The 24152-nt window shown below is 42.5% G+C and overlaps 1 protein-coding gene and 1 long non-coding RNA gene across 2 annotated transcripts in view; both read right to left on the bottom strand.

Moving 5' to 3' along the window:
* LOC128095953 (disks large homolog 5-like) overlaps positions 1–23861 on the bottom strand; it is a gene marked incomplete at its 5' end in the record, with an annotated part of 115604 nt that extends 91743 nt beyond the window's left edge. The window contains one exon of the mRNA XM_052714938.1: positions 23668–23861. Coding sequence (XP_052570898.1) covers positions 23668–23861 — 194 coding nt within the window. The remainder of the gene's footprint in view (positions 1–23667) is intronic.
* Positions 1374–14820, bottom strand: LOC128095959 (uncharacterized). The gene is made up of 2 exons (XR_008213494.1): positions 13719–14820; positions 1374–3452 (listed from the first exon to the last, which is right to left on the bottom strand). It is a non-coding gene; the product is annotated as an uncharacterized LOC128095959 (long non-coding RNA).
* Positions 23862–24152: the final 291 nt, after the last annotated feature.

Here is a 24152-nt window from a genome sequence, read left to right as displayed (position 1 = left end):
TTGCAGACAAATGGATGGATCTAGAAAAAATCATCCTGAGTGAGGTAACCCAGACTCAGAAAGACAAACATGGTATGTACTCACTCATAGCAGGATACTAGACATGAAACAAGGATGACTTGTCTGCTACTCACACCACCAGGGAGGCTACCTGGAAAACAGGACCCCAAGAAAGACACAGGGATCACCCAATGACAGAGAAATGGAATGAGATCTACATGAACAGCCTGGACATGAGTGGGGGTAATGAAAGGCGAGGGTTGAGGGAAAGAGAGCTTGGGGGAGCGGGAGATCCCAGCTGGATCAACAACAGAGAGGGAGAACAAGAAATAGGAGACCATGGTAAATAAAGACCACATGAGAATAGGAAGAAGCAAAGTGCTAGAGAGGCCCACAGAAATCCACAAAGATACCCACACAACAGACTGCTGGCAGTGGTCGAGAGACAGCCCGAACTGACCTACTCTGGTGATGGGATGGCCAAACACCCTAATTGTTGTGCTAGAAACCTCATCCAACTACTGAGGGATCTGGATGCAGAGATCCATGACTAGGCCCCGGGTGGATCTCTGGGAGTCCAATTAGCGAGAATGAGGAGGGTTTATATGAGCGAGAATTGTTGAGACCAAGGTTGGATAAAGCACAGGGACAAATAGCCAAATGAATGGAAACACATGAACTATGAACCAATGGCTGAGGGGTCCCCACTGGATCAGGCCCTCTGAATGGATGAGACAGTTGATTGGCTTGATCTGTTTGGGAGGCATCCAGGCAGTGGGACCAGATCTTGTGCTCATTGCATGAGTTGGCTGTTTGAAACCTGGGGCCTATGCAGGATTGTTTGGCTCGGCCTGGGAGGAGGGGACTAGACCTACCTGGACTGAGTCTACCAGGTTGACCTCAGTCTGTGGGGAAGGCTTTGCCCTGGAGGAGATGGGAATGGGGGGGGGGGTTGGGGGGAAGGTGAGGGGGACGGGAGGGGGGAGAACAAGGGAATCCGTGGCTGATATGTAGAACTGAATTGTATTGCAAAATAAATTAATAAAAAAAATGAAAAAAAAATGCAAGTTGTGCTTAAAACGAGCCAAAAACCTACATCCAATAACTTGATACTTTAATAACTTGCCAACGCATCATCTTAGTTTCTTTCTTTATATGATAAATGTAATTTATATACAATGAATTCAATGAGTTGAAATATTCAGTGTTTATTAGTTCTCTATCATGAAGTTTACAAAAATGTTTTCTGACTAAATAAATTCTTGTCAAGAGGTAAAATCTGTAGAGTTTTCTAAATGGAAATGGAAAGTTGTACTCAAACCCAGAAATGTCATAAGTCAGAAATTTTATGGAAGAGAAAAAAATCAAGATCATATATGAAACTGCTGTATTTATTAAAATTCCTTAGGACAAAATTCATTACACTTGTATACAATTAGACTGTAATTCTCTGTTTAAAACAAAAGTGATAGAAGATGCCACTTAGTTTCAACCTTTTATACAGAGAAAAGGAAAATCCATGCTAGAACTTGCATTTGATAGCCTTAAAATGGCCTGCAAAAAGAGCCTGTCTTAGTCAGGGAGCATTCTGTCTCTCAACTACTTGATACAAAAGACTTTCAAAAGATCAATGAAACCTCCTGTCAAAGCGTGGTTCATGGGATTGTAGGCTATGAGAACAGATGAGATCAATGTGAGTGCAATAGAAGTGGGAAAGTTAGGTGAGCCACTTACAAAAATCTCCTTGAAATACAGGCTATGTAATCCAATGAAATCTGAGAGAAATTATTTCCTGATGGACTGGCTCACAGGAAGCATTGGGGATGCTTGGTTATCACAAGCAGAGGTCTCACACACACTGGAAGATGATGAAGGAAGGATGGGGTTTTCCTGATAAAATATATATGAAAGAAGCAGTGCTTTGCAGCCAATTCACTGGGCATGATAGAGCACTGTGCTGTGCTTACAGAAGAGGTCAAACATAAAATGGTTGATTCACCAGGGACTTCAGGACTTGTGTTTGCCTTTAGTGCCTTTGCAGAGCTCCATGGGAGAATGTGAACTTATACAAAAAACTAACATTTTAAGGAATGGGTGAAATGTTGTGTAACAATTTTTCTTTGTATAACATGAAATACTTTTCTATTATTTTTGAGACAATAATTACATTATTTTCTCTTCTTTTTCATCCTTCCAAACCCTCACTACACTCCTCCTTGCTCTGTTTCTAATTTATGACCTCTATATTCATTAATTGTTGCTATGATCATATACATATATATGTGCATGAAGATATATATGTGTGTGTGTGTGTGTGTATCCATATAGTTATATATTCCTAAATGTAAACCAATCATTCTGTATAGCTAGCATATATGTTTTCAGGACTGATCATTTAATATTGAGTATCCAACTGGTGTGCTCTTCCCTGAGTAGGACTATTTCCTTAAGTCTCAGAAAGTTCTGTGGAAAGAGAGAGGAGGTTCATAATACTCAGCAATTAAACCATGGCTGGGAAAGCTGAAATTTACAGGATTAACAAGGCCCTTCCGCTCCCAAGGTTAAATAGGTGTAACTAAGGAGAACTGAGGAAATGAGACCCTCTGTCTCATTCAGCTGCAAACAAGTCATGCAGACACATTCAGAGTTCTAGTCTTCATGAGTCACCCATTCTAATGTGAGCCTTTATGATGCCACACATTAGAGTTATTCTTATTCCTATAAGTAATACCATACCTATACTCCTGTAATAACCTCAATAAACTCATTAATTTGAGGGAAAAAGAATTACACAGTCTTCCCTGAGAGGCAGACAGATAAAGAGGAACTGATAAGTAATACAAAAAGCCAACTTCTGGCTTCCTTTTTATTTTCTGTACTGAGAAAAAGGCTTAGTAGGCTATGTCTTCCACCAGCAGGCTGCCTCTTCCAGCTGTCTGCTTCAGGACAGATAGGTATGTTCACAGTCAGTCCTGAACATGGTCACTTGAAGATGCAGGTGATCACCCAGACTGTCACCCACAGTCAGAGGACCTAGTTTGGTCCTGTGCTTGTTTCTGCCAGAGTCCAAGAGTTTCCAGCTTGGGTAGGCTATCTCTGTGTTTTTCCCATCATGATCTTGACCTCACTCTGGTTGCTTCTGGATGTTCGAACATTTAGAAATAGAAAAAAAGGAGCTGGGCATAGTGATGCATGCCATGATCTCAACCAATTGGGAAATGAGGAGGAGAATGGAAGACTGACTGCAGTGCAAGTTCCAGGAGAGCTTGTGTCTCAAAAAAGTCATGTGAACTGTGCCACCATTCTCATGGCTGCTGAGGCCAGATCTGGGGAGTCTGAAGCCAGGCTTTGTCTTGTGCAGCTCTGAGTAAGGTTGAGGAGGCTGTCCCTTGGGTAACCTGAAGCATTTGAAAAGGAGAAGAAACCAGCAGACACCTGAGACACTCCTCTCCCTGTAGAAGACAGGAAAGTTGACATTCACAGAGGTGGAGTCTCAAGCCTGAACTTTGAGAAGTGGCTAGGCAAAGTCTTATCTCCCAGTTCATTTCCGGAACATGATCCAACTACCAAGAGTGGGCTGAGATGAACATTGTAAAAGGCAGGTGCCGTCCCCTGTCAGCTTGATCTCAGGGCATTTGGAAGAACATGAACCCTCCTCTGGATGGGACATCAGTGAGATAAGAAGCAGGACCATGCAGAAGGGATTTCTGTCTTTGCTGGGTAAATAACTATATATCCTGGGCAGGGTATCTGTTCATGGAAGTGTGATGTTTCACAATTGATTGTTAGAAAGACCAAGCTGTCTGAGGTCTTAACTATACAGCTGACTCCAGGCCTCTTTCTAATTACTGGAATTTGCAGGCAATCCTTTATACTTTTCCATCTAGATCTACTGCCTCATCTCTGGATTCATGTGAGCAATCACACTCAATGAGTATCTCACCCCTCTCTATATACCACCTCTCTTCTCAGATTTCTTTACCCCCAATACTGTCATCTATGTTCTTAAAATAGTTTTTATATCAGTTTAGAGGACATGCCTTGCTCCCAAATTCCAGGATGTACTCAACTTTTTGGTCTTCACAAGACTCTATTTAGAAATAAAGTTGACAATCACATTTATTTGCTTAAAGCTTCAAAATCTGAAATGACACAGATCACCCAAAAGTTTCATAAGTCCTAGGATGCAAGGATAACGCTTTGGTGGACAAAATCCAGAGATTTGGTTGGAGAACATGCACTCCATGCTGACCATGACCTGGCTTCTCTTTATAGCGATGTCATGATGAAATGTGAGGTTTGGCTGTAACAAAGCTGTATGATGCAACAACTCTTGATTCTCTCCCCTTGCCTCCCCTTCTCATGTCCTCCTAATGGATCTTGTACCCAAAGCTAGCAGTGCCACCTCTTCAAGAGCATGTGGATTGGAACAGGTGGTGCCAAAACTAGGCGTTTGGCTTTGTTTACTGGTTGAAGCACCACAGCAGTGATCTACATCATGTTCTACTCCATGATTGTATGCCTAGTGTGTGTGTGTGTGTGTGTGTGTTGTCTCATTCATGATGCCTCTCCATAGCCAACACTGAACTCTGACTTGCCACTACATTTTCCTCAGTCAATGATTTCAAGGGTTGGGTCATCCTACTCTTTCCATGAATTGCTTGCTTTCAATATCTGAGAGCTCACCTGGTCTTAGTGGCTCCAACCAGACCTGTCCAGAGCTAGTCACATCTTCACTCATAAACTCATAGCTTGAGTTAGCTCTACTGACACTCTGGTGAAATCTTCATACCTAACAATGTGACTTTTCTTTGAGCCCACCAATCTCTAAAAGTCTGAGGATCTTCCCTGGGTGATTGTTCACTTCAGAGGTCTCATCCCTACTACTCCTCATTGTCCTGACCTAATTTCTAAGCATCCTTTCTTTCTCAAACTGTTGATTATGAATCTTAAGGAGGGAAAATCCAACCCTGGACAGTACATGCAAAGTGAGCTTTCAACTTCACTTAGATCAAGTTTTTAATGAAGCAGAGGCCTAGATTTCTGGCTTTGAAAGGAGGATTATAACTAATGGCTTCCATTGTGACCCCAGAGGCTCCTGCAAATGGCAGCTTGGTTTCAAGTCACTTTTGGGTGAGGTATGAGACAGGGATGTAACAGCTATACCATGTGACATCAGCACATGAACATTCTACTGTATCCTGGAGAGCCCTGGCATTCCATGTGATGTCACCAGTGTTGTGGCAACACCAACTGTCATTGGGGCATTTGTGCAGTGTCTCGTGTTTCACCTACAGACATGCTGACTAGACTGAACAGGATTCTTGGGAGACAGGATGGCGAGCACTGGGAGACCAAAGGGAGGCAGAAGGAAGACAGCCTTCAGTCTCCATGTTACACATCAAGAAATAAATGGTTCTGGGGAAAGCGCAGTGAGTCCTGGGAAAGGGATGGGGAGCTTCCTGAAGGAGGAAGGCTTCAGCTGATCCTTCTAGGAGTGGGGCTAAGGGGGTGAGAGAAGCCATGGGCCTATCCTAGTCCTCTGAGTTCTTCAAGAGCAGAACAAAGTTGTGGATTTTTCAAGGTTAGTTTGGCAGAGAGCCAGGGATGGTCAAGGCTGCAGCTGTTCTGTTGAGGGCCCTCTGCTTTCACTCTGAGTGGGAAGGAAGCACAGAGGGACTAAAGAGGTTTCAGTACCAGCCCTGCACTTCACCCACACTGGATTTCTTTTGGTGTGGGTCACTAATAACAAGAAGAGTATAGTTACCTGGCCAGAGCTAAAGGTTCTCACACTTAAATAACAACCCACTAGCAGGGCAGGATCCACCAAGTATTGCTGCATGTCAGTGATCCCTAAGGTTTCTGAGTTTCTGCCTCTCACTAGCCAGTCATCTTCCCTCTACCTTGAGTGCAGAACTGGGACATCACTCTTCCTGTAAGAATTTGTTCTTGATGTCAGAGGGCTCACCTGTGGATGCCCAGTTCATAGGTATTTTCAGTCACACTTTCAATGGTTGATAACAACTTTGCTAACATCATGATGGATGGAATGTATTCTCTTGAAGCTTTTGGAAAAAGTTTCATCTTTACCTATATTATTAATCATTATTCTGACAGGACCCACATAATCCTCCACTATCCTCATACATTGTAACTACCCCGTGGATCATCTCTGATGTGCTTATTCACCTCGTGGAACTGATCTTCCTTCCCCATTATACTGAGCTAATTTCTTAGCATCCTTTATTTCTCATCTTGTTAGTTAGAGATCATCAGGATGAGAAGAGCCATTCCTGGGTACAGTTTGGAAAATGAGTCTTGCCCTCCATACATGATGAAATATTGAATTAGAATGAACTAGATTCTAATGAATCAGAGAGATCTCTGGATTGGAAGGAGGAGGTGCTGAAGGCCTTCCCCTGTGTCGAAGGGAAGGCTCCTGGAAAGGGCAGCTTGGCTTTTGGTGAATTGGGGAAGAGTTTGTTATAAGATAGGTGAAGGCTGTTGGCAGTGACCCTAACAGTCCCTTCTCTGGAAATTCTGTTGTATCCTGGAGAGCCCTTGACATCTTTTGTGAAATCACCAGTGTTGTGGCAATGCCAACTGCCCTTGAGGCATTCATTAAGTGCGTATAGGGTTCACCAATCAACATGTTGGCAAGACTGAGCATACTGACTGGAAGAGAGATCTCTGGTTTTTTAGGGAGGAGTTGAGGCCAGAACTAGACCTTCTAGTAATGGGGTTCAGTAGCTGTAATCATCTGAAGCCATGGGCCTATGCTGCTTATCTGGGTTCCTAAAGAGCAGATCCAAAGTGGAGGTTTCTGATGGGTAGTTGGCAGAGGGCCAGGAATGGTCAAGTTTGCAGCTGCTGTGCTAGGACATTTTCAGTTCATTCTGATTGTCAAAGAATGCCAAAGGAGGCACAGAACCACTAATGAGGTATCAGGGTAGCATGTTGGTACACTCTATTCTCAGTGGATTTCTGTAGGTTTCATGGATATCTGATATAAATACCAGAGAGTGAAACTTTCCATCCATGTGCCCAGTCTGAGACATTCAGTTGCTTTTAGTCATGCACACAGGTTATCCGGATGAAAGATGCAAAGCACCAGAGAGTCCAGAACTTTCCTGCATCACATCAGGAATTGGCTGACAATTCCAAACCAACATGGCTGGCCTTGCTTATGCCTTTCAGGGACAGTGGGGCTGAAGTAGGGCCTGAGTCATATATCTATCCTCAGAGATTGGAGACAGACACATGGCTTATGGTCCCCAGTTTAAAGATAGCTGCTCTGAATTTTGGGGCTTCGCTGGGTTCCATGCATTTCCTCTTCCTCTGGCCTCCTCTTGGGACTCCACATGATCTCTCTTGGCTCTATGCCATTAATCTGGACAAATTCACTTGTGTTTATTATGTACCTACAGGGACTACTAGGAAGGCATCATCCACACCCTTCTTCCTCACTGAGCAGGAGCAACAGCTGAACCAGGTGGATAAACTGACCCTTCAGCTACAGATGATGACAAATGAGAGGAATGAACTGCTTGAATTCCTGGCCCTTTATAACAACAATGAGTTGAACAACAGGTACTCATTATGCCCTGTTCTCTGGTGACTGTCTTAACCCTACTGTGTCCTGAGTGCATCTGAGAAGCAGAACTGAAACCTGTAGAAGTCAGATAGGACAAAGGCTGTTCTGATTCCTCCAAATGAAAAAGCAGAGCCTGTGGCCTGAATCACAATGTACAGAGGGGCAGTAGGGTGTAAGATCACAACATGCATTTCAAGAGGCCTTGACAGACATTGGTTTTTAGGAGATGCTTGGTGCTCTGGGCTGAGTGTTTATATTTGAGTATTTATTTTTGCTTTTTGCTCTGGGAAGAGCCTCAAAGGCCTTGTGGTCCTACTCGGTACATCTGTGTGTCTGCAAGGCCTAGATTTCATCCCTGCTCCTCTCTAGTCTTGTTCCTTATACTATGAGACAATGACACTTACCTGCATTTCTCTGACATCCTAACTGTGTGTGGAATTATGTGTGTGAAGTGCTCTCTAAGGGGCCCAAACGTTGCAAACATGGCAGTGGCAGGTTTTGATCTTTTCACTTCCTTCTCCCTTGATAAACCATTAGATTACATTCCTAAATTTAGTCCCCAAAGTCCATTTCCTTTTGTGGAAACTGACTCATTCTTGAAACTAAACACCAAAGTCCAACAATCAAAATTCATTACTTGGTTACACTGGCTAACCTGTCCCTTCAGAGCTCAACAATTTACCCAGCACAGACTTAACCTTTTCTACTTAAATACCCACTGCTAAAAAAGCCTGCTGCTTGCTGTTTGCCTTCGCCTGATCAAGAGACAGGGTCCCAAACTATGCTTGCCCTGCTGGGTTAATCAATCTCCTTGTGCTGAGGATTGTGTGTCTGAGTGTGTTCTGTACTGTCTCTGAGAGGCTCACTTACAGTGTGTGTGTGTGTGTGTGTGTGTGTGTGTGTGTGTGTGTGTGTGTGTGTGTGTGTGTGTTTGTGTGTGTGTGTGTCCTTCCTGATCCTAAGAGTCAGGGATTGATAGTAGGCCTGAATATTCAGAGGTCTCAAAGATATCAGGTGATATAAGTCCTGAAGCCAGGGAGCCCCACATTGAGCATCACTGCTCTCAGCTTTGTGCTCATCCTGGTCCCTCATTGGAATTCCCTTGGGTGTTTATAAAGCCATACTCATGTAGTGCCTCCTCCATGGCACTACAGATTATGAGTTCTGGGTATCCTTGTAAGGAGAAAAAATCTCTGTTCTCAAGACAGGGGAAATGTCATTGCAGATTTCAGATAGACCCCGATCTGTGGCACAGACTCCTCAGACCCTCTTAGCCAGCTAGTCTGCCCCTATAGGTCTACTGAGGGAGCTCATGTAGTCCTGTCTCCTTCCCTATTGACACCCAGCCTTTCCTGGCCCTGGGACAGTGAGGCAAGTCTAATGCACATCAGGAGGTCCAGTACATAGAATTCAGGGTGTGAAATCCAGTGGGCTAGGGTAGTATTAGAACGTTAACTCATGTGGTCCCTGACACCCGTGTTCATGGGGTTCTTTGCTCCTGGGGCCATGCCCTACCACAGGCTGAAATATGAGCTTGAGATGCTGAAAACACAGCATAAGAAGGAGATGTCAGATGTGACGAAATTCCCCAAGGAGATTTGTGAGGCCTCCTACAAGTGCAAGGAGCTGAGTGAGCAGACCAAATCCTACCGGTGAGTGCCTAACTTAGATGGGACTCCAAAAATTGGTAGGGACTGCTTCTGGTAGTCTGAAGTTTTTACAGTCCTGCCTGACCCAGCTGTCAGGAGGAATCTGTCCCACTCACCTCCTGAAGCCAAATGGTCCCAAATAAACACACAGAGGCTTATATTACTTACAAACTCTATGGCCAATGGCTTAAGTTTCTTAAGATGATAGCTAGCTCTATCATCTTAAATTAACCCATTTCTATTAATCTATGCTTGCCACATGGCTGCTGCATGGCCAGGCTGCTGGCATGTTTCTCCTTGGGTGGCAGCTGGCATCTCCTCCACCTCTGACTTGCTTCTCTGACTCTCCTGGATTTTTCTGCCTTGCTCCATCCTGCTTTGCCATAGCCCAAAGCAGCTTATTTATTAACCAGTGGGAGCAATACATATTCACAGCATACAGAAAGACATTCCACAGCAGCTTCTCCCCTTCCTCACCTTAGAACAAAGTTGGGCTGAGGTTCTAGTCTGTTTACCTCTTAGCAAGCAGCCTGCCTTATAGCTCTTGGACTTATGCCTCCGAAAGTGAGTTCTAATAAGAGTGAAGAGTCTGAGAGCCCCTCCCAACATTTTCCTGTCAACTTCTGGAGCTTCTAGAGAGAAAACATGGTTTGCACCATGAATGTTTTCTGTGGCTCTGGCAGGAGCTTACAGAGCTGGTTTCTATGAGAAACATGGAATGTATTTACATTGGATCTTCTGTCCCCCCTCAGAGCATGGTTTCCCTCTACCTGCTCATGTTTTCCCAAAACTGTGAACAGGTAAGTACCAGGTTGTGTGGTGGAGAGGTAGGAGATCCAGTTTTCGGAGTTACATGGATCCCTTTTGCTGTCAGGGTATTCAGAAGTAGTTTGAATCTTTCTGTAACTTGGCTATTCTCTGGCTTTAGTCTGCACCTGAAACATGCTGACATGGCTAATGTGGGTTCATCCCAGGGATCTGTGGTTGGGGACATGACACCTTGCAGGAAGGATGGTATTAGAGCCAGGAGTGCAGAAGCAGGTGGAGCTCATCATTTTTGGTGATATTTCAGCACCCTCTACAGTCAGCTCCTGAGTGAATGGACTCAGCTAAAGGAAAAAGTGAGCATGTTGAAAGAGGACAACAGAAAGCTGCAGGGGGAGCAGATTTTACTACGAGAATCCTGTGACGAGGCGAGAAGGCTCTGTGAGGAGGCCCATGAGAAGATCTATGATCACTGGACAGAGCAGCAGCAGGTAGGTTGAAGCAGCAGGGCCAAACAGCCCACTTGTCTAACCATACACACATATATACATACACCCATGTAACCATCTACTCACTTATCTACCTGACCCATCCCATCTAATTGTTCATTTCTGTGATCATTCACAAGTCATTCTGGGGAGTTAGCCTCTTGGAAGGCATTGCATGACTGCCAAGGAAACCCTACTGCTCTGCTAGAAGCTGCAGTCCATCGAGGGAGATGGGTAAATCACATGTCACTCACTGATATGGTAGTACGGAAAGAGCAGTGCTATGATGGGAGCCACATAGGGAGTAGCACAGAGATCTGAGTGAGTGAGGTCAAGGGTTCTGGGTCTCACTTGCTTTGCACAGATCATATGAGATCAGAGGCAGAAACAGTATGGAAGGAGGAATGTCCCCTACAAAAGCCAAATAACTGTGTCTTCTGGACATCTTTTTGGGTGTCATATGGCACTTTACCGCTTGTTCCCAGCCTGCCATGGTGTTCTCTTTACCTGGTCAAACTCTTGGTTCACACTGACAGAAACTTAAGTAACAGTTTGTCAATACTGTTTCCTGTGACTAGCATTGGCCAGTTCTCCCATCCTGGATCTTACACTCAGAAGCTCACTGGATGACCAGGGATGTGGCAAGGGCTTATGACAGGTGGGCGTCAGGGTGGCAGATTTGAGATTTTAAGAGAATTATTTCTCCAACTGCACCAACATAGCCTGCAGAAGCATAGCATGCTTCCCCAGGCATGTTTAGTCTCAAAATGATGGAAAGCAGAACTGTGGGTCTCACTTGAAACAGCTAGTGTGAGGAGTCTAAATTCAACTGGTAATGTCATCCTCATTCAGTTGATGTCCTTCTCATTGTGTTCTGTTCACTTATGATTTGAGGTGTGTGTGTGTGTGTGTGTGTGTGTGTGTGTATGTGTGTGTGTGTGTGTTGTATGCATGCTTGAGGGTGCACACATTAGTGAGTTTGTTGGAAGGCCACATCAAGTGACCTCTGTTGCTTTCTCCCTTATTCCCTTTAGCCAGGGTCTCTCCCTGAACCTGAAATTTTCTCATCTGGCTAAGCTGGATAGCCACAGATCTTTGGATCTCCTGCCTCCTCACAGTAGAGCTTCATGTCTTTTTGTGTCTCATCTCATTGCTAAATGAATCATTTGGTCAGAAAAAGAACTGACTTGTTGGATTCTCTTAATTTTTGCACATTTTGATTACATTGGAATTAATGAGTTTTGTAATAAATAGCAAAAATCAAACAATGGAGCTATTTGAAAAATCAACATAGACTTTTCTTTCACAGCATAGAGGTAATATCCCAGGATATTTCTAGTTTGTCTTACGGGCTACACAATTTGGAACCTGGTATTTTGATGCTCACTCTATCATGTATATGATTGTGTCTTTGGACAGATTCCTCCTCCTCATAGTTGTATAGAGTGCACATTTCAGAAAAGTGCTGTAGGTCACCTAAGTAGCCTCCTAGTGACTTCCTTGGGACTGTTTTCATATAATATGCACTGTAATCTGGTCAAAAGTTATTGGGTAAAGTAATGACAATGGGTGACCTCCATTCTCTGGTCTATCACTGTCTTCTGTGGAGGAGTCTGGGTAGGTTTAGTGAGGAGTCTATGATGGGTCAACTTGCATCTGTCGGAAGGCTTCATGTCCAGTCATCACCCATGGGCACCTGGTATTGGGTGGTCAAACTCAGTTGTGCAGAGGTTGTTACTCTTCTGTACAATCAGTGAGTCTGGCGATAAAAACTTCCCTAGGAGGGGAAATAAGTTCAGGCCAGGGCAGAAGAGCCTGGATGAGTCTGAGTCTTGTAGACAACAGGGAGGACACACTACCTCTCCCTAGAATAGAAAAGGTGCTGTAACATTCTAGTCTTCTCCCTTGGTCTTCTGGGTTGAAGAAAGGTGTGTGTGTGTGCCTGTGTGTGTGTGTGTGTGTGTGTGTGTGTGTGTGTGTGTGTGTCTGTGTCTGTGTGTGTCTGTGTATCTGTGTGTTGTCTTTATGTGTATCTATGTGGGTATGGGAATATGTGTTTGAGCCTCCATGTGTATGTTCACTCACTCATGGAACAATGGCACATCTTTAAGAATGATGGAGACAGTCTTCAATGTGAAAATACTGTGCCTAATCTGGTTAGTACCACTTTACATCAGTCAAAGAACTGATGGAGTTGCTCATCATTCGGCATGTCCATAAAGCTAACAACAACAAAAGACAGAAATTTGATGCAAGGTAAAATTTTTTCAGGTCTTTGTAGAGGCAGAATTATTTATCTGCAAAGAAATCCTTTGGAGAAAAACAAAGTAATGGTGTCCAGGAAGGTGAAAAAGAGGCTACTGAGAGGCAGGAAAGGCTGCCTGAGGGTTTGTGTCCTTCTCTGCTCTGGGTGAATGGTGGCTGACCACTGATGACTTCCCTGCATCCTGTTTTGTTCTTCTCCTCATCACCTGCTGCCATTTTCCTTTCACCTTTGCCTAACGTTGGTTCAGCTAACCTTGTCCTTGGAGCTTGGCCTGGACTTTATTCCCTGAGAAATTCTGAACTACAGAGGTGCTTGTGGCTGCATCTCAGCCCAGCAGAAGTCCCACAGCTATGCTGAGGTGTGAGGAGAGGCTGTCTCAGTGCACCCCTTAGACTCATCACACTCTAAAGCACCCACTCCATGTTGTGTCTGCAGCATTCAGAACCTGCTTTTATTCCAAACTTCTTCATACTGAGTTAAAATTTGTCCTGATGGAGGGTTGGCAGAAATGAGAACTCTCCGATATTGGTAGTAGTGTAAAATGGTGCAGCCCTGTGAGAAGCTATGTACAATTATACAGAAGTTGAAATACAGACTCTAGGTGGACCATTGATTCTAGAATGGAAATGCCTCTGGGCTGGAATATGGGTAAAGTGGGTATGGGTTAATGAAAGGTAACTTTCTTCTCCATACTATCCCAGGTGATCTCTTCTTACAATAGTGTTATCTGGGAAACTAAACATGGATGCAATGTAGTGTGCTTGTATGTGTGCATCCATGCACATGTGTGTGTTCAAGGGTGTGTACGTGCATGTGTGTGTGTGTGTGATTGCACATGTGTGTATTTAAAGGGGTGCACACAATCCTCTCCTAAAAACACAATGTCCTAACGAACAGGAACATCAAAGACTTAAGGAAAAACTTCAGTCCCTGAGGAAGCAGAAGGAGCTGCTCACCCAGCAAATGGACTTGGCAGTAAAGCTGCAGCATCATTTCACTGTGTCCCAGATGAGGTAGGAACCCAGGATTCCAGTAGCAGGTGGATCCAAGTGGGTCTGCTGTATCTGGATCTCTGTCCTCTTTGAGTTTCTTTTCAACTGGCAAAGCTCCCAGCCACAGCCAGGGAAAGAACACCTCAGAGTTTCGTTACTGGCTCAGTCAACAGGAACTTCTGTCCTGGAAGTAATATGTTTTCTCCTTGGTCTTATTGGGATTGTGTCCTCTTCTTCCCTTCTGAGACCTCTAGTATCCTCTGAGTATCTCATCTCTTAGATTAGATCTCCTCACAAATATTCACATGACAGCCAGAAACCTAGAGGGCGATCATCAATCGTGAAGGAAAGTGTGTCCTCCTGCAATTTAATATTCCATCATGAACGTTATGTTTAGAGATAAGTGTCTACACTTTGGCAGATTTGCATACAACAGCCTACTGCTGATTGCTGGCTCTCTTCACTGTTTATCAGTTTCTCATGAGAAGATTTACTCTGGTCCTAAACAGAGTAGGAGTTGACAAGTTAATCCCATGCAGGGGTCTGGGCTGTAGGAATCATCAGAGCCTTCTCTGCATTGCTGTGTAGGCTCCACTAGAGGGCAGGCATAGAGTTTTCCAGGAGGTTCACATTCACCTGGTATCTAATCAAGGCCAGTTGCATCTCTCGTGACCTGTGCCTCAGACCTTGTCATACTGATATTTCTCCAAAATTATGTCTTTGGACTGTTGGAGAAACATGCTGTTTTTTCTAATCCAGCACAGTGTGTCTTTTCCAGTTCAACTTCTAGCAGTTTTTAAAAGTTGAGGAAAAATCCTGCCCAGTAGCTCTCTGACCCTTTTCCCTTGGGGAAGCAGGGAATGAACTCAGCTGAAAGGCAATGCTAGATTGTCTAGCTGAGTAGATCTGGTGGGGGCTCAAAAGCTGACATGGCAGGTCCCCACCAGGCCTGTGCCCCAGCTGCCTTTCTCCCCTAGGTTTGAAAACCTCCAGCAGGAACTGGAGCAGACCACAGCCCAGGATGAGAGCCTCCTGCAGATGGAGCTGCTGAAGCAGAAACACTATGTCCCTGGCAAGTAATTGAGCCCCATCCCCAGCAGCCAGGGATCATGGAGTGTGTTTCCTTCCTTAACTTTTGTTTACTAGGGATGAATAGGCCCTGATTTTCATGCCAGTGGCACAGCAAAGCTGTTTCTGAATCATACTTTCTTTACTAATTTTACCTGACAGCACCTGTTAAGAAGACTGAGAAGGCTGGAAGAAGCCAGAAACACCTTGAAGGCATGACATTCTACACTCCAGGTTCAAGGCCTCCTCAGAAAATGCCACTTCTTTTCAGCTTTGAACTCAATAGTGAGGCAAATATCAACCTACCATCAAGCGATCCAGCCTCAATCGGATCCATATCAGTGGGCTCACTATCACTGGAGAAAATTTTGTGTCAGAAATAAGTCTAAAATACAGAGAACACAAGACAAATTATTAAGAACCCTGACTCCATATGTGATGGGAAAACTGACGAGGAAGACTGTGTTTATGTCACACTGCCATCTAGACAAAACACACCAAAAGTACAAGAGTCTCTCTAGTGCAGTGCAGAAGCTGACACCATGTCATGGGCAAGTGTAGCTGAAGATAATTCACTACAGAGAATAAGCCAGTTCCTTACCTCTTTTGCTCATCCATAATGAAATTACAAAGGAAACTGTAATCTCCTTAATATTTTTGTTTTATATCTTGGGATATTTATGCTTTGGTTTTGGGTTTTCTTCATTTTCATTTAAGGTTTTGTTAACTTTTGTTATTACTTTTATTCTTGTCATTGTTTTAATAGTTTGCTAAGGCTATACACTGTATATAATGATACTGTTTTGAAGGCCCCATTGAGTAAAATGAATGTATTTTATGAATAAAATACAATTTCAAACTTTTCACTCTGAGACTCTTCTTTAGTCAGGTGAGGTTTCACACTCCCGTAAACCCAGAAATCACAGGCTTGGATGTATCTCAGTAAGTTCCAGGAAGCTCAGGCTGCACAAGGATTTTCCATTCATGGGCCTCAGGGATACACAGGGGGATTGCACCTGGATGTGGATGGCATAGCCTACTCCATGGATAACAACTATATAAGAGAAAAACTAGACATATTGTATCTGTGAGGTCATATATTTAGCTACCAGTAAAATGTGGTACACTGTACACACTTGTTCACAAAATCAAAATGTAGACCAAATTAAGGGAAACAAAAATATATTGCTCCAGGCTTCTCAGGAAATAAGAATGTTCATTAAAATTGTATAAAAGAAATCAGGAAATGTAAAGCAATCTGCCTCTGGTTTTCTTGGAATATATCATGAGTGATAACAGATCAGTAGAGATAATTTCCTGCAAGACACGCTGGGATATTTTGTGGTGTTTTCTTTATGCTTAGGAGTGTTTTACCACCACATACATGCAATTCCTACAGAGGCCAGGTGAGGGCAGAGTCCACCTGGAATTTAAGTTAAAGAGGTTTGTTAGCTGTCCTGTGGGTCTTCTGAGACAGCAATAAATGCTCTTAATAGATGAGCCATCTCCCCAGACCCTGCAATATACCTTTGTCCTCCCAGCGACATGTGCTGTATTAGGTGGATTGGATCACTCCCCACCAAAGACTGAAGTTTCTTGGAACCTGTAGGGACAGGCATGCTAATTGTCTTAGGCTGCCACACATCATCCATTCAGGACCCTAAGAGGTTCAGGATCCTGCCCGAGTCTCACTGATTGTCAGAATGGAACAGATTTGCTAGATCTCTTCTAGGTTGACAACACCTATTAAGTCTGTCTGATGAAATGCAGAATTGAGAAGACCCTCCGGAGGGTAGAGGTAGGATGAGGAATCCCTCTTGATGGTCCATATAAGCAATGTTGGGAGGAACCTCATGACTAGAGGGATTGGATGGAGCCTGCATCAGGGGCACATGTCTCTGGTGCAGAGTAATTCTGGGCAAAACTAAAAAAGGAGAGAAATGGTTGAAGCTGCTCTTTTACTATAGTAGATCTCAATTATATCGAGAAAGTTCTTCAAGATGACTGATTTACTCTGGTGAAGCTCCTCTGGGATAGATCTGAGTTCTGAGACTGAGAGTGAGGCAGAGATTTAATGTGTAAAGGAAGTAATTCGGTGTGCCTCCAGACTGGAACTATCACTATCAAGAGCAAAAGGTACCTACTGTCTTCTGATCTTAGTGTGTGTGTGTGTGTGTGTGTGTGTGTGTGTGTGTGTGTGTGTGTGTGTGTGTGTGTTGCCAGGTCTTGGCCCACAGAAGCTAAGACATCTGGTTTTTCATTCCTCACTTAAGCTAGAATCTGTCCATCTCATATAATTACTCATTTAATTAGATTACTGTGTGTTCCTTTTGAGAAATTTCAGACTTGTTTTAATTTACTTTCTTGCCTAGTGATTCTGTGCAATTCATAACTGAGATAATGCTGTTGTGAGGCCCAAACTACTCTAAAAGTTTTATCCCTGTCTGCTGTTGGTCAGGGTTCTATGGGGTAACAACTTATAGAATGCATTTCTATACATACAAAAGCCTATTTTTTAGAATGACTTAGAGGCTGTGGTCCAGCTAATTGAACATTGGCTGGCTATAATGGCAAAGTCCAAGAATCCAGTAGTTGCTCAGTCCACCATGCTTGATGTCTCAGCCCATCAGTAGTATAGTCTGGAATCCCAAAGAAGATGGCTCCAATGTCAGTGAATGAATGGACTTGCTAGCAAGGTGAGAGCAAGCAGCTAAAGAGCAAAAGCTCCCTTCCTCCATTTCTGTATATGGGCTTCCAGCACAAGGCCTGGCTCAGATTACAGATGAGGTTTTGGGGCTCAAAATGTCTGAGTTAAAGGTGTTTCTTTCCTCATTAACATCCAGATAATGTCTTCCAACCACAAAGAACTGGATTCTATGTGGATTTTCTCTCTTCAAATTAAGCAAAAATACCTCACAGGTATGCCCCGCCATTTTTGGGTCTTAGTTAATTCCAGATGTAATAAAATTGACAACTAAAAATATCTATCACAACTTCACCCCATGTCAACTTGACACACAATTATATGTTTTTATATCATGATTAATTTCTAAATGTAAAACAATAACCAGGTCATAATAATGCCTAAACATGATATAATTATTCCAAGTACAAAGCAAACACATTATGTATTAGACCAGCTCAAAATTATGCCTAGCATGATTTAACTATCCCTGTACAACTACAAACACAATAAAAAGTTAGAATAAGTGGTAATGTCCCTTGAGGGACATTTATTAAACATTTATTAAATCTCAAATTTAAATATGATAAACATCAATATTCTCCCTTCTTTTAGAATGAATGATTTTATTTATTTGTTTATTTTTGTTCTTATATCCTAACCAAAATTTCACCTCCATCCTCTCCTCTCAACCCTCCGCCCCCCTCCACTCTTCCTGATCCACATCCATTCCTCTTTCTCTTTCTTCTCTTCAGAAATGGGCAGGCCTCCTATGGATATCTGCCTGCCATGTCTTATCAAGTTATGGTGGGACTAGGCATGACTTCTTCTATTAAGGGTAGATATATCAACTCAGTAGGAGGAATGGGTCCCCAAAGCAGGCAATAGAGACAAGCCCTGCTCCCACTGTTAGGAGTCTCACAAGAAGACCAAGTTATACAACTGAAAAATATATGCAGAGGGCCTAAGTCAGTCCCATGCATGTTCCCTGGTTGGTGGTTCAGGCTCTGATTCACTATAAGCCTAGGTTATTTAGTTCTGTGGCATGCTTGTGGGGCTCCTGACCCCACTATCACTTACAAAAATTTAATTGTGTATTCACTAATTTAAATGCATTGGTGTTTTCCCGTCATGTATGCCTGTGTGAGGGTGTCAAATCCTCTGGAACTGGAGTTACAAACATTTGTGAGCTGCATCGATTTCTTTCATTATTTTAATAATTAATTATTTCATATGAATAGGGGATGGAAATCTACTGATCAGAATTTAAAATAATAACATATATCCATTTACTTATTTTGAGAGGGGGAAATACATACATACATACATACATACAAACATACATACATATATACATACATACATACATACATATGATAGAGAGAGAATGAACATACAATACACACCATGCCAATTTGACATTATATTTATATGGAGGTCAATGAACAAATTTGGAGGAGTAAGCTCTTTCCTCCCACGCAACTAGGCATCTCATTGGCCCTTCCCTGGTACTTTTCATGATCAACTCGTGGCTTTCTGCCTTAGAGGATATACTTGTGGTTCTGAAAATTAGAGAATATTTTAATATTAAAGTGCATTGGAAAATTTGTGCAGAATTTTGTTTCAAATGATTGATACTCTTAATAAAAGCTCACCCCAGGGGTAAGAATTCTTGATGGGATGAGGGTTGCTGTGTGTCTAGCTTGAAGAAACTGCTTGTCCAGAGTAATTCATGGGAAAAGGCAAAAGCGAAGTTACTCTGCCATACAGGTCAGTGAGTTCACTGGAAATAACCAGTGAAAAAGCACCAAGGAAGGTTCCAGGGTGAGTCATTGAAATGCCATGTTCCTTCTTGGCATTGTGCCTTTGAGAGTCTAAGGCTTTAGTCATTAGTGCTCTGAGACCACTGTGGACAGTTCAGGTTTCAGCATTTAACCAGTTTCAGCAATCATCACATACTTATCCCAATATAACATTCTTACAAGGATCAAAATTTCCAAGGTACTCCAGAACTTAAATAGCCTTTGTGGTTACTACATGTTTTAGAATACGAATGTCTAAAAGACTCAGTGAAAACATTCCACTTAGATGAAGTACCTTGTACATTTCAATCTCTAGATACTTTTAAAACAAGAATTACTGAAAAGTTGATGTAAAATGACATGCACAGAACATGATATACTGAGATGCATCTTTAAATTTATATAAAAGATACACTTCAGGATCAAATATAAGCACAGTCATTAATTATACCCAGACTTTTGCTTTATTTCATACTTGTTGGTATTCAGAATATGCTATATCAAAACATGGGGCTTGACATAGGTAGGTATTTGAGTGGATGAATGAATCTGAGGAAGGACTCAGATCTTCCCCTGAAACTGCTCATAAAACCTAGAAAGGATTTCCAGACAATTTCCTGAAGCAGGTCAGAAGCACCACATGTCCCTCCATGGAGGAAAGGTGCAGCCTCATATCTGAAGACTGATGAAGGCACACAGAGAGGACATGATCCAAAAGCCCTCACTATTTGCCATTCATCTGCTTGACTCCTACTGCTTTCATTTTGACACACGTTTCATAACATTCCACTTTCCATCAACTCTAGAACAAAAGCTCCGGTCTACTACATGCTCTCAGAGACAGAGTGCTGGACCTGAGCCATGGTGCATGTCCACGGCTCAATGTCATGCCGCATGGGTGAAATGACTGAGCCCACCAGGAGTTGAGTATCAGAAAACGTCCCCGAGGTGAGAAGGGTAAGGGTATTAGGAAACATGGAAGATACATAAAGGCACCATTTTGTGGTAGGGAAGGAACTCTGGTGAACATGAACGCTGTAGCCCACTCCAAGGATCAGGACCATAATGAAATCTAGAGTAAGGGCCCATAATTTTGGGGCCATGTGCACCTCTGTCCCTACACATTGTAGAATTTGGGGACAGAAGCCTGATATGAGACCAGATGAGTGTTTGGAAGACTCTCTTTCTTTGGTAGCCTTGTTCTGGTTTCTAGCAGCCTGCAGGGTCAGTAATTCCTCTTGAGATAATCTCCACAGCAGGACTGATGCCGTTTCACCATCTCCATGTGCTCCATGGATCACTCGACCTGCACCTGGGATGTTACCCCACTTCTAACCTAAGGAGTGTTCTGGGGCTGTTGGGACAGTTTTTGGCAGGAGTCTGGGAAGCTTGTGGTGGCTGCCATTTGGATGAGGCATGGGGACTTCTGGGGATGGATTAATTCTGTTTGCTTGTTCTTCCTGTTGAGACTTTAGGCACAAGTGAGATGTTGGTGTCAAAGGCTTTGTTCTTGTCTTTCATGCTTGGTAGCCTGACTAGGGGTGGCATAGACCAGTGAATGAAACCTGTTCAAAGACAGCGCAGGCATGTACAGTGGTAGTAGTTGCTCTTATACTTTCATACGTATCAAACAGTTTCAGTGAGAGATACCTCTTTCCATCCTTTTCCTGATAGCTGGAAGCTCATTAAGTTGGGTCTAAGAGGGACCTCTCCAAATGAGTATGGTGCCTGGCTGGGTGCACGGGGGTCTAGGATTCAGGGTTAGAGGCACCCCAGGGCAAATGACAGTGAGGTGGGGATGGATGGCAGCTGATAATGCTGTGTTTGTCTTCTCCCAACTCCCTTGTTCACTCAATGGCTGAGCAACAATACTATATGCTTTTACATTTAATTAATTTGATACTGATTAAGTGAAGTCAAAATGTTGCTATTAATGTACATTTAAAGTACGTGACTCTTTCAATTGTAAATTAGAATATTTACTTAATATTATGTGAAAATATGCACATTTAAGGGTTACTTCTTAAGCACAGGATATTCTATGGAATGACAATTCTAGATGAAAACAATCTTGAAAAAATCATCTCATATGTAAGCAATTTTGGTGGGTTTTTTTCTACCTTAGGAAGACTTGTGCTGTGAAAGTTTGCACTAGGTAAGTGAATATGCTTTTCTTTTGTTAATCTCTGTTTTGTTGTGGAGTCCCTAAAAAGGAACCTAAGATTGGTAGAAACAAATGATAAGACTCTCCTCTTTTTAAAAAAAGTACTCTCCTCTCAAAAACAACTTCTATTAGCCCCACCATAATCTGTTTTATTATGCCTTCTAAGGATATCTTGGAGGTTTGTTAATTTGAATGCAATTAAGCCCCAATAATCTCATAGGGATTGGCACTATTAGGGGGTGTGGCTTTGTTGGAGAGAGTGTGGCCTTTGGAGGATTATGTTACAGTGGGGGAGACTTGAGATCTCTTATGCTCATGCCATGCCTAGTGTCTCAGAGTACTTTTTGCTGCCTGTGGATCAAGATATAGCTTCATCTCCACATTTTTCTCCTTCTCCAGCACCATGCCTGTCTGCATGCCTCCATGTCCTGCCATGATCATAATGAACTAAACCTCTCAAACTGTAAGCCACCTGATTAAATGTTTTCCTTTATAATTGTTGCTTTGGTCATTGTGTCCCTTCACAGCAATGAAACTCTAACTAAGACAGTAGGTATCCAACATAATCACAGAGAACAATGGACTCAGGAAAGAATTCTACTTCTCGACGACCCTTTGAGCATGGACTTTGGTATAAACCAGCTCTGATGCAGAATACCTTGTAAGGGGTTGTACATTTAGCTGTATTTGTTACAAATGCTTTTAGACCTGTATCATCTTTATAGACACCACTGTAGAGCAAGCCAAGGACAATAATTTCACCATGCTAAGTAGAAATCTGGGACAGCCATGTGTCATGCAGTGGGTAAGAGCTGATCTGTTGTTCTACACTGAGTAGCAGCATGCAGAGTCAGAAATATCTTTCTCCTGTGTTCTGCCTTTTTGCCTCCTATTAATTCAGACATGACTTTTCACCCATTTAACTAGAACTTTCCCAACACATGCAGTCAGCCCACCCAAGCCATCCCCTTCCCATGCTACTCACCCTAGTTACCTCTGTATCTTCAAAGCCTAGTGTAATAAATGTTTCCTAAGTCTACACAGAAATATAAACTAGTCCAAGCAGGAATTAACAACTCGACTTCTAGGCAACTAGAAGATGTTTTAGATAGAGACAGTAGTGGCCAATACCATCACGGAGAATGATACCTCATGACTTATATATATTGAAGACTGCATTATTCAGGTGAGAAAAATTAAAAAAAATAAGATTAATATTAAAGTATTGAAATGATATACAGTTATAGAAAAAAGTGTTGAAGGAAGTTTTGATATTCATTTCTAGATACTAAAAGCAAAGATTATTTCTCATGTTTCTATTTTTTGAAAGTTACATTTTACATATTTTCTAATAAGGCAAAACAGTGTCTCTGTTGTGAATTAAAAAGTTATGCCTTTCAAACAAACATGACAGGTACTCAGAGTTGAAGGTAGAAAAGAGCTTACACAGCAAGGTGGCCACTCGGAAAGTTCTGCTGCCTCCTTGGCGGGTGTCTGGGAGTTGGGATTTCAGTTTATCATTATATTTATAAACACATGTATATGCAGTTAGATATGGTTGTACATATTATGTATATCATATAGGTACTGATAAAAACATGCACATAACTATACCCATAGCTATGCGTACAACATGCATACCATACACATGCTTACCAATACCACAAAGGTTGTTTGTTTCTTTTTATATTTTGTTATGCCAAATTATTGTACATCTAATTAATTTAATGTATATTTCTATGTGTCTGCATGTGTGTGTGTGTATGTGTGTGTATGTGTGCATACAAATGTGTAGACAAATACATGTTTCTAAATGTATGAATGTGGGCACATATATGTGAGTATAGTTTGTGAAAAAGCATGTGTGTATGGTGGCACAACAATGATGGTGCCCTCATCCTTTATGATGGGCTAGTGGCACTATTACTTTTGGGTGGGGCATGCTTTATCATGCTGCATTTTGTGCATGGAATTTCCATGCTTCTAGAATACTGATGTTGTCTAAGATGTTGCTAACAATGTGTAGATGTTTCAGGACCTTTCTTAGATGGATATCTACAATCTATGTCACATATTAAGCCCTTCAGATAACATTTGACACCAAGCACATGTAAGTTTTCAGTTTCTCCTTCCTCTTCTACTGCACTTTCAGATTATAGTAAATCATCACCAACAAGTAAAACTAAAAACACTTACTGGCTATCCAGAACTTGGTGAGGACCAGGAAATTGTGGGTTCTCAGGATACAATGATGTCCACTGGAAGACTTCCAGGTGGGATGTTCCTACTGTAACTGTTACCACAGGCCTCCAGGCTGAGACAGCAAAGAGGCATCTCTGCTGGGCAACTGTATAATTTCTCTTCTTCCGGATTCTGCTGCTGCAGACAGGAAAATCATTTCAAGTCTGTGATTAGATACCTGGTTTTATTGAGGCCACCCTCCCTAAACACTGTTTGGCTTTGAGAATAGCACAATGCTGCATCTAGAGAAAACAGGAAGAAATTCCCATGAGTTTTTCTTTTATAACTGAGATTTTATTGGTTGAGGACCAGTAGAAAACATGTTAATTCAGTTTGGTTTTCTTTCTTTTTGTATGCTACAATTCTTAAATGTATGTTTCCGTCCTCATAAGATAGAGGAATGGAACACTGTGATACCTTGACTAACTAACTCCTCAGAT

The sequence above is a fragment of the Peromyscus californicus genome, unplaced genomic scaffold (genome assembly GCF_007827085.1).
Source record: "Peromyscus californicus insignis strain IS unplaced genomic scaffold, ASM782708v3 Scaffold_54__1_contigs__length_277627, whole genome shotgun sequence".
In the NCBI taxonomy this organism is placed as follows: domain Eukaryota; kingdom Metazoa; phylum Chordata; class Mammalia; order Rodentia; family Cricetidae; genus Peromyscus; species Peromyscus californicus.
This window is presented reverse-complemented; position numbering and strand designations above follow the sequence as displayed.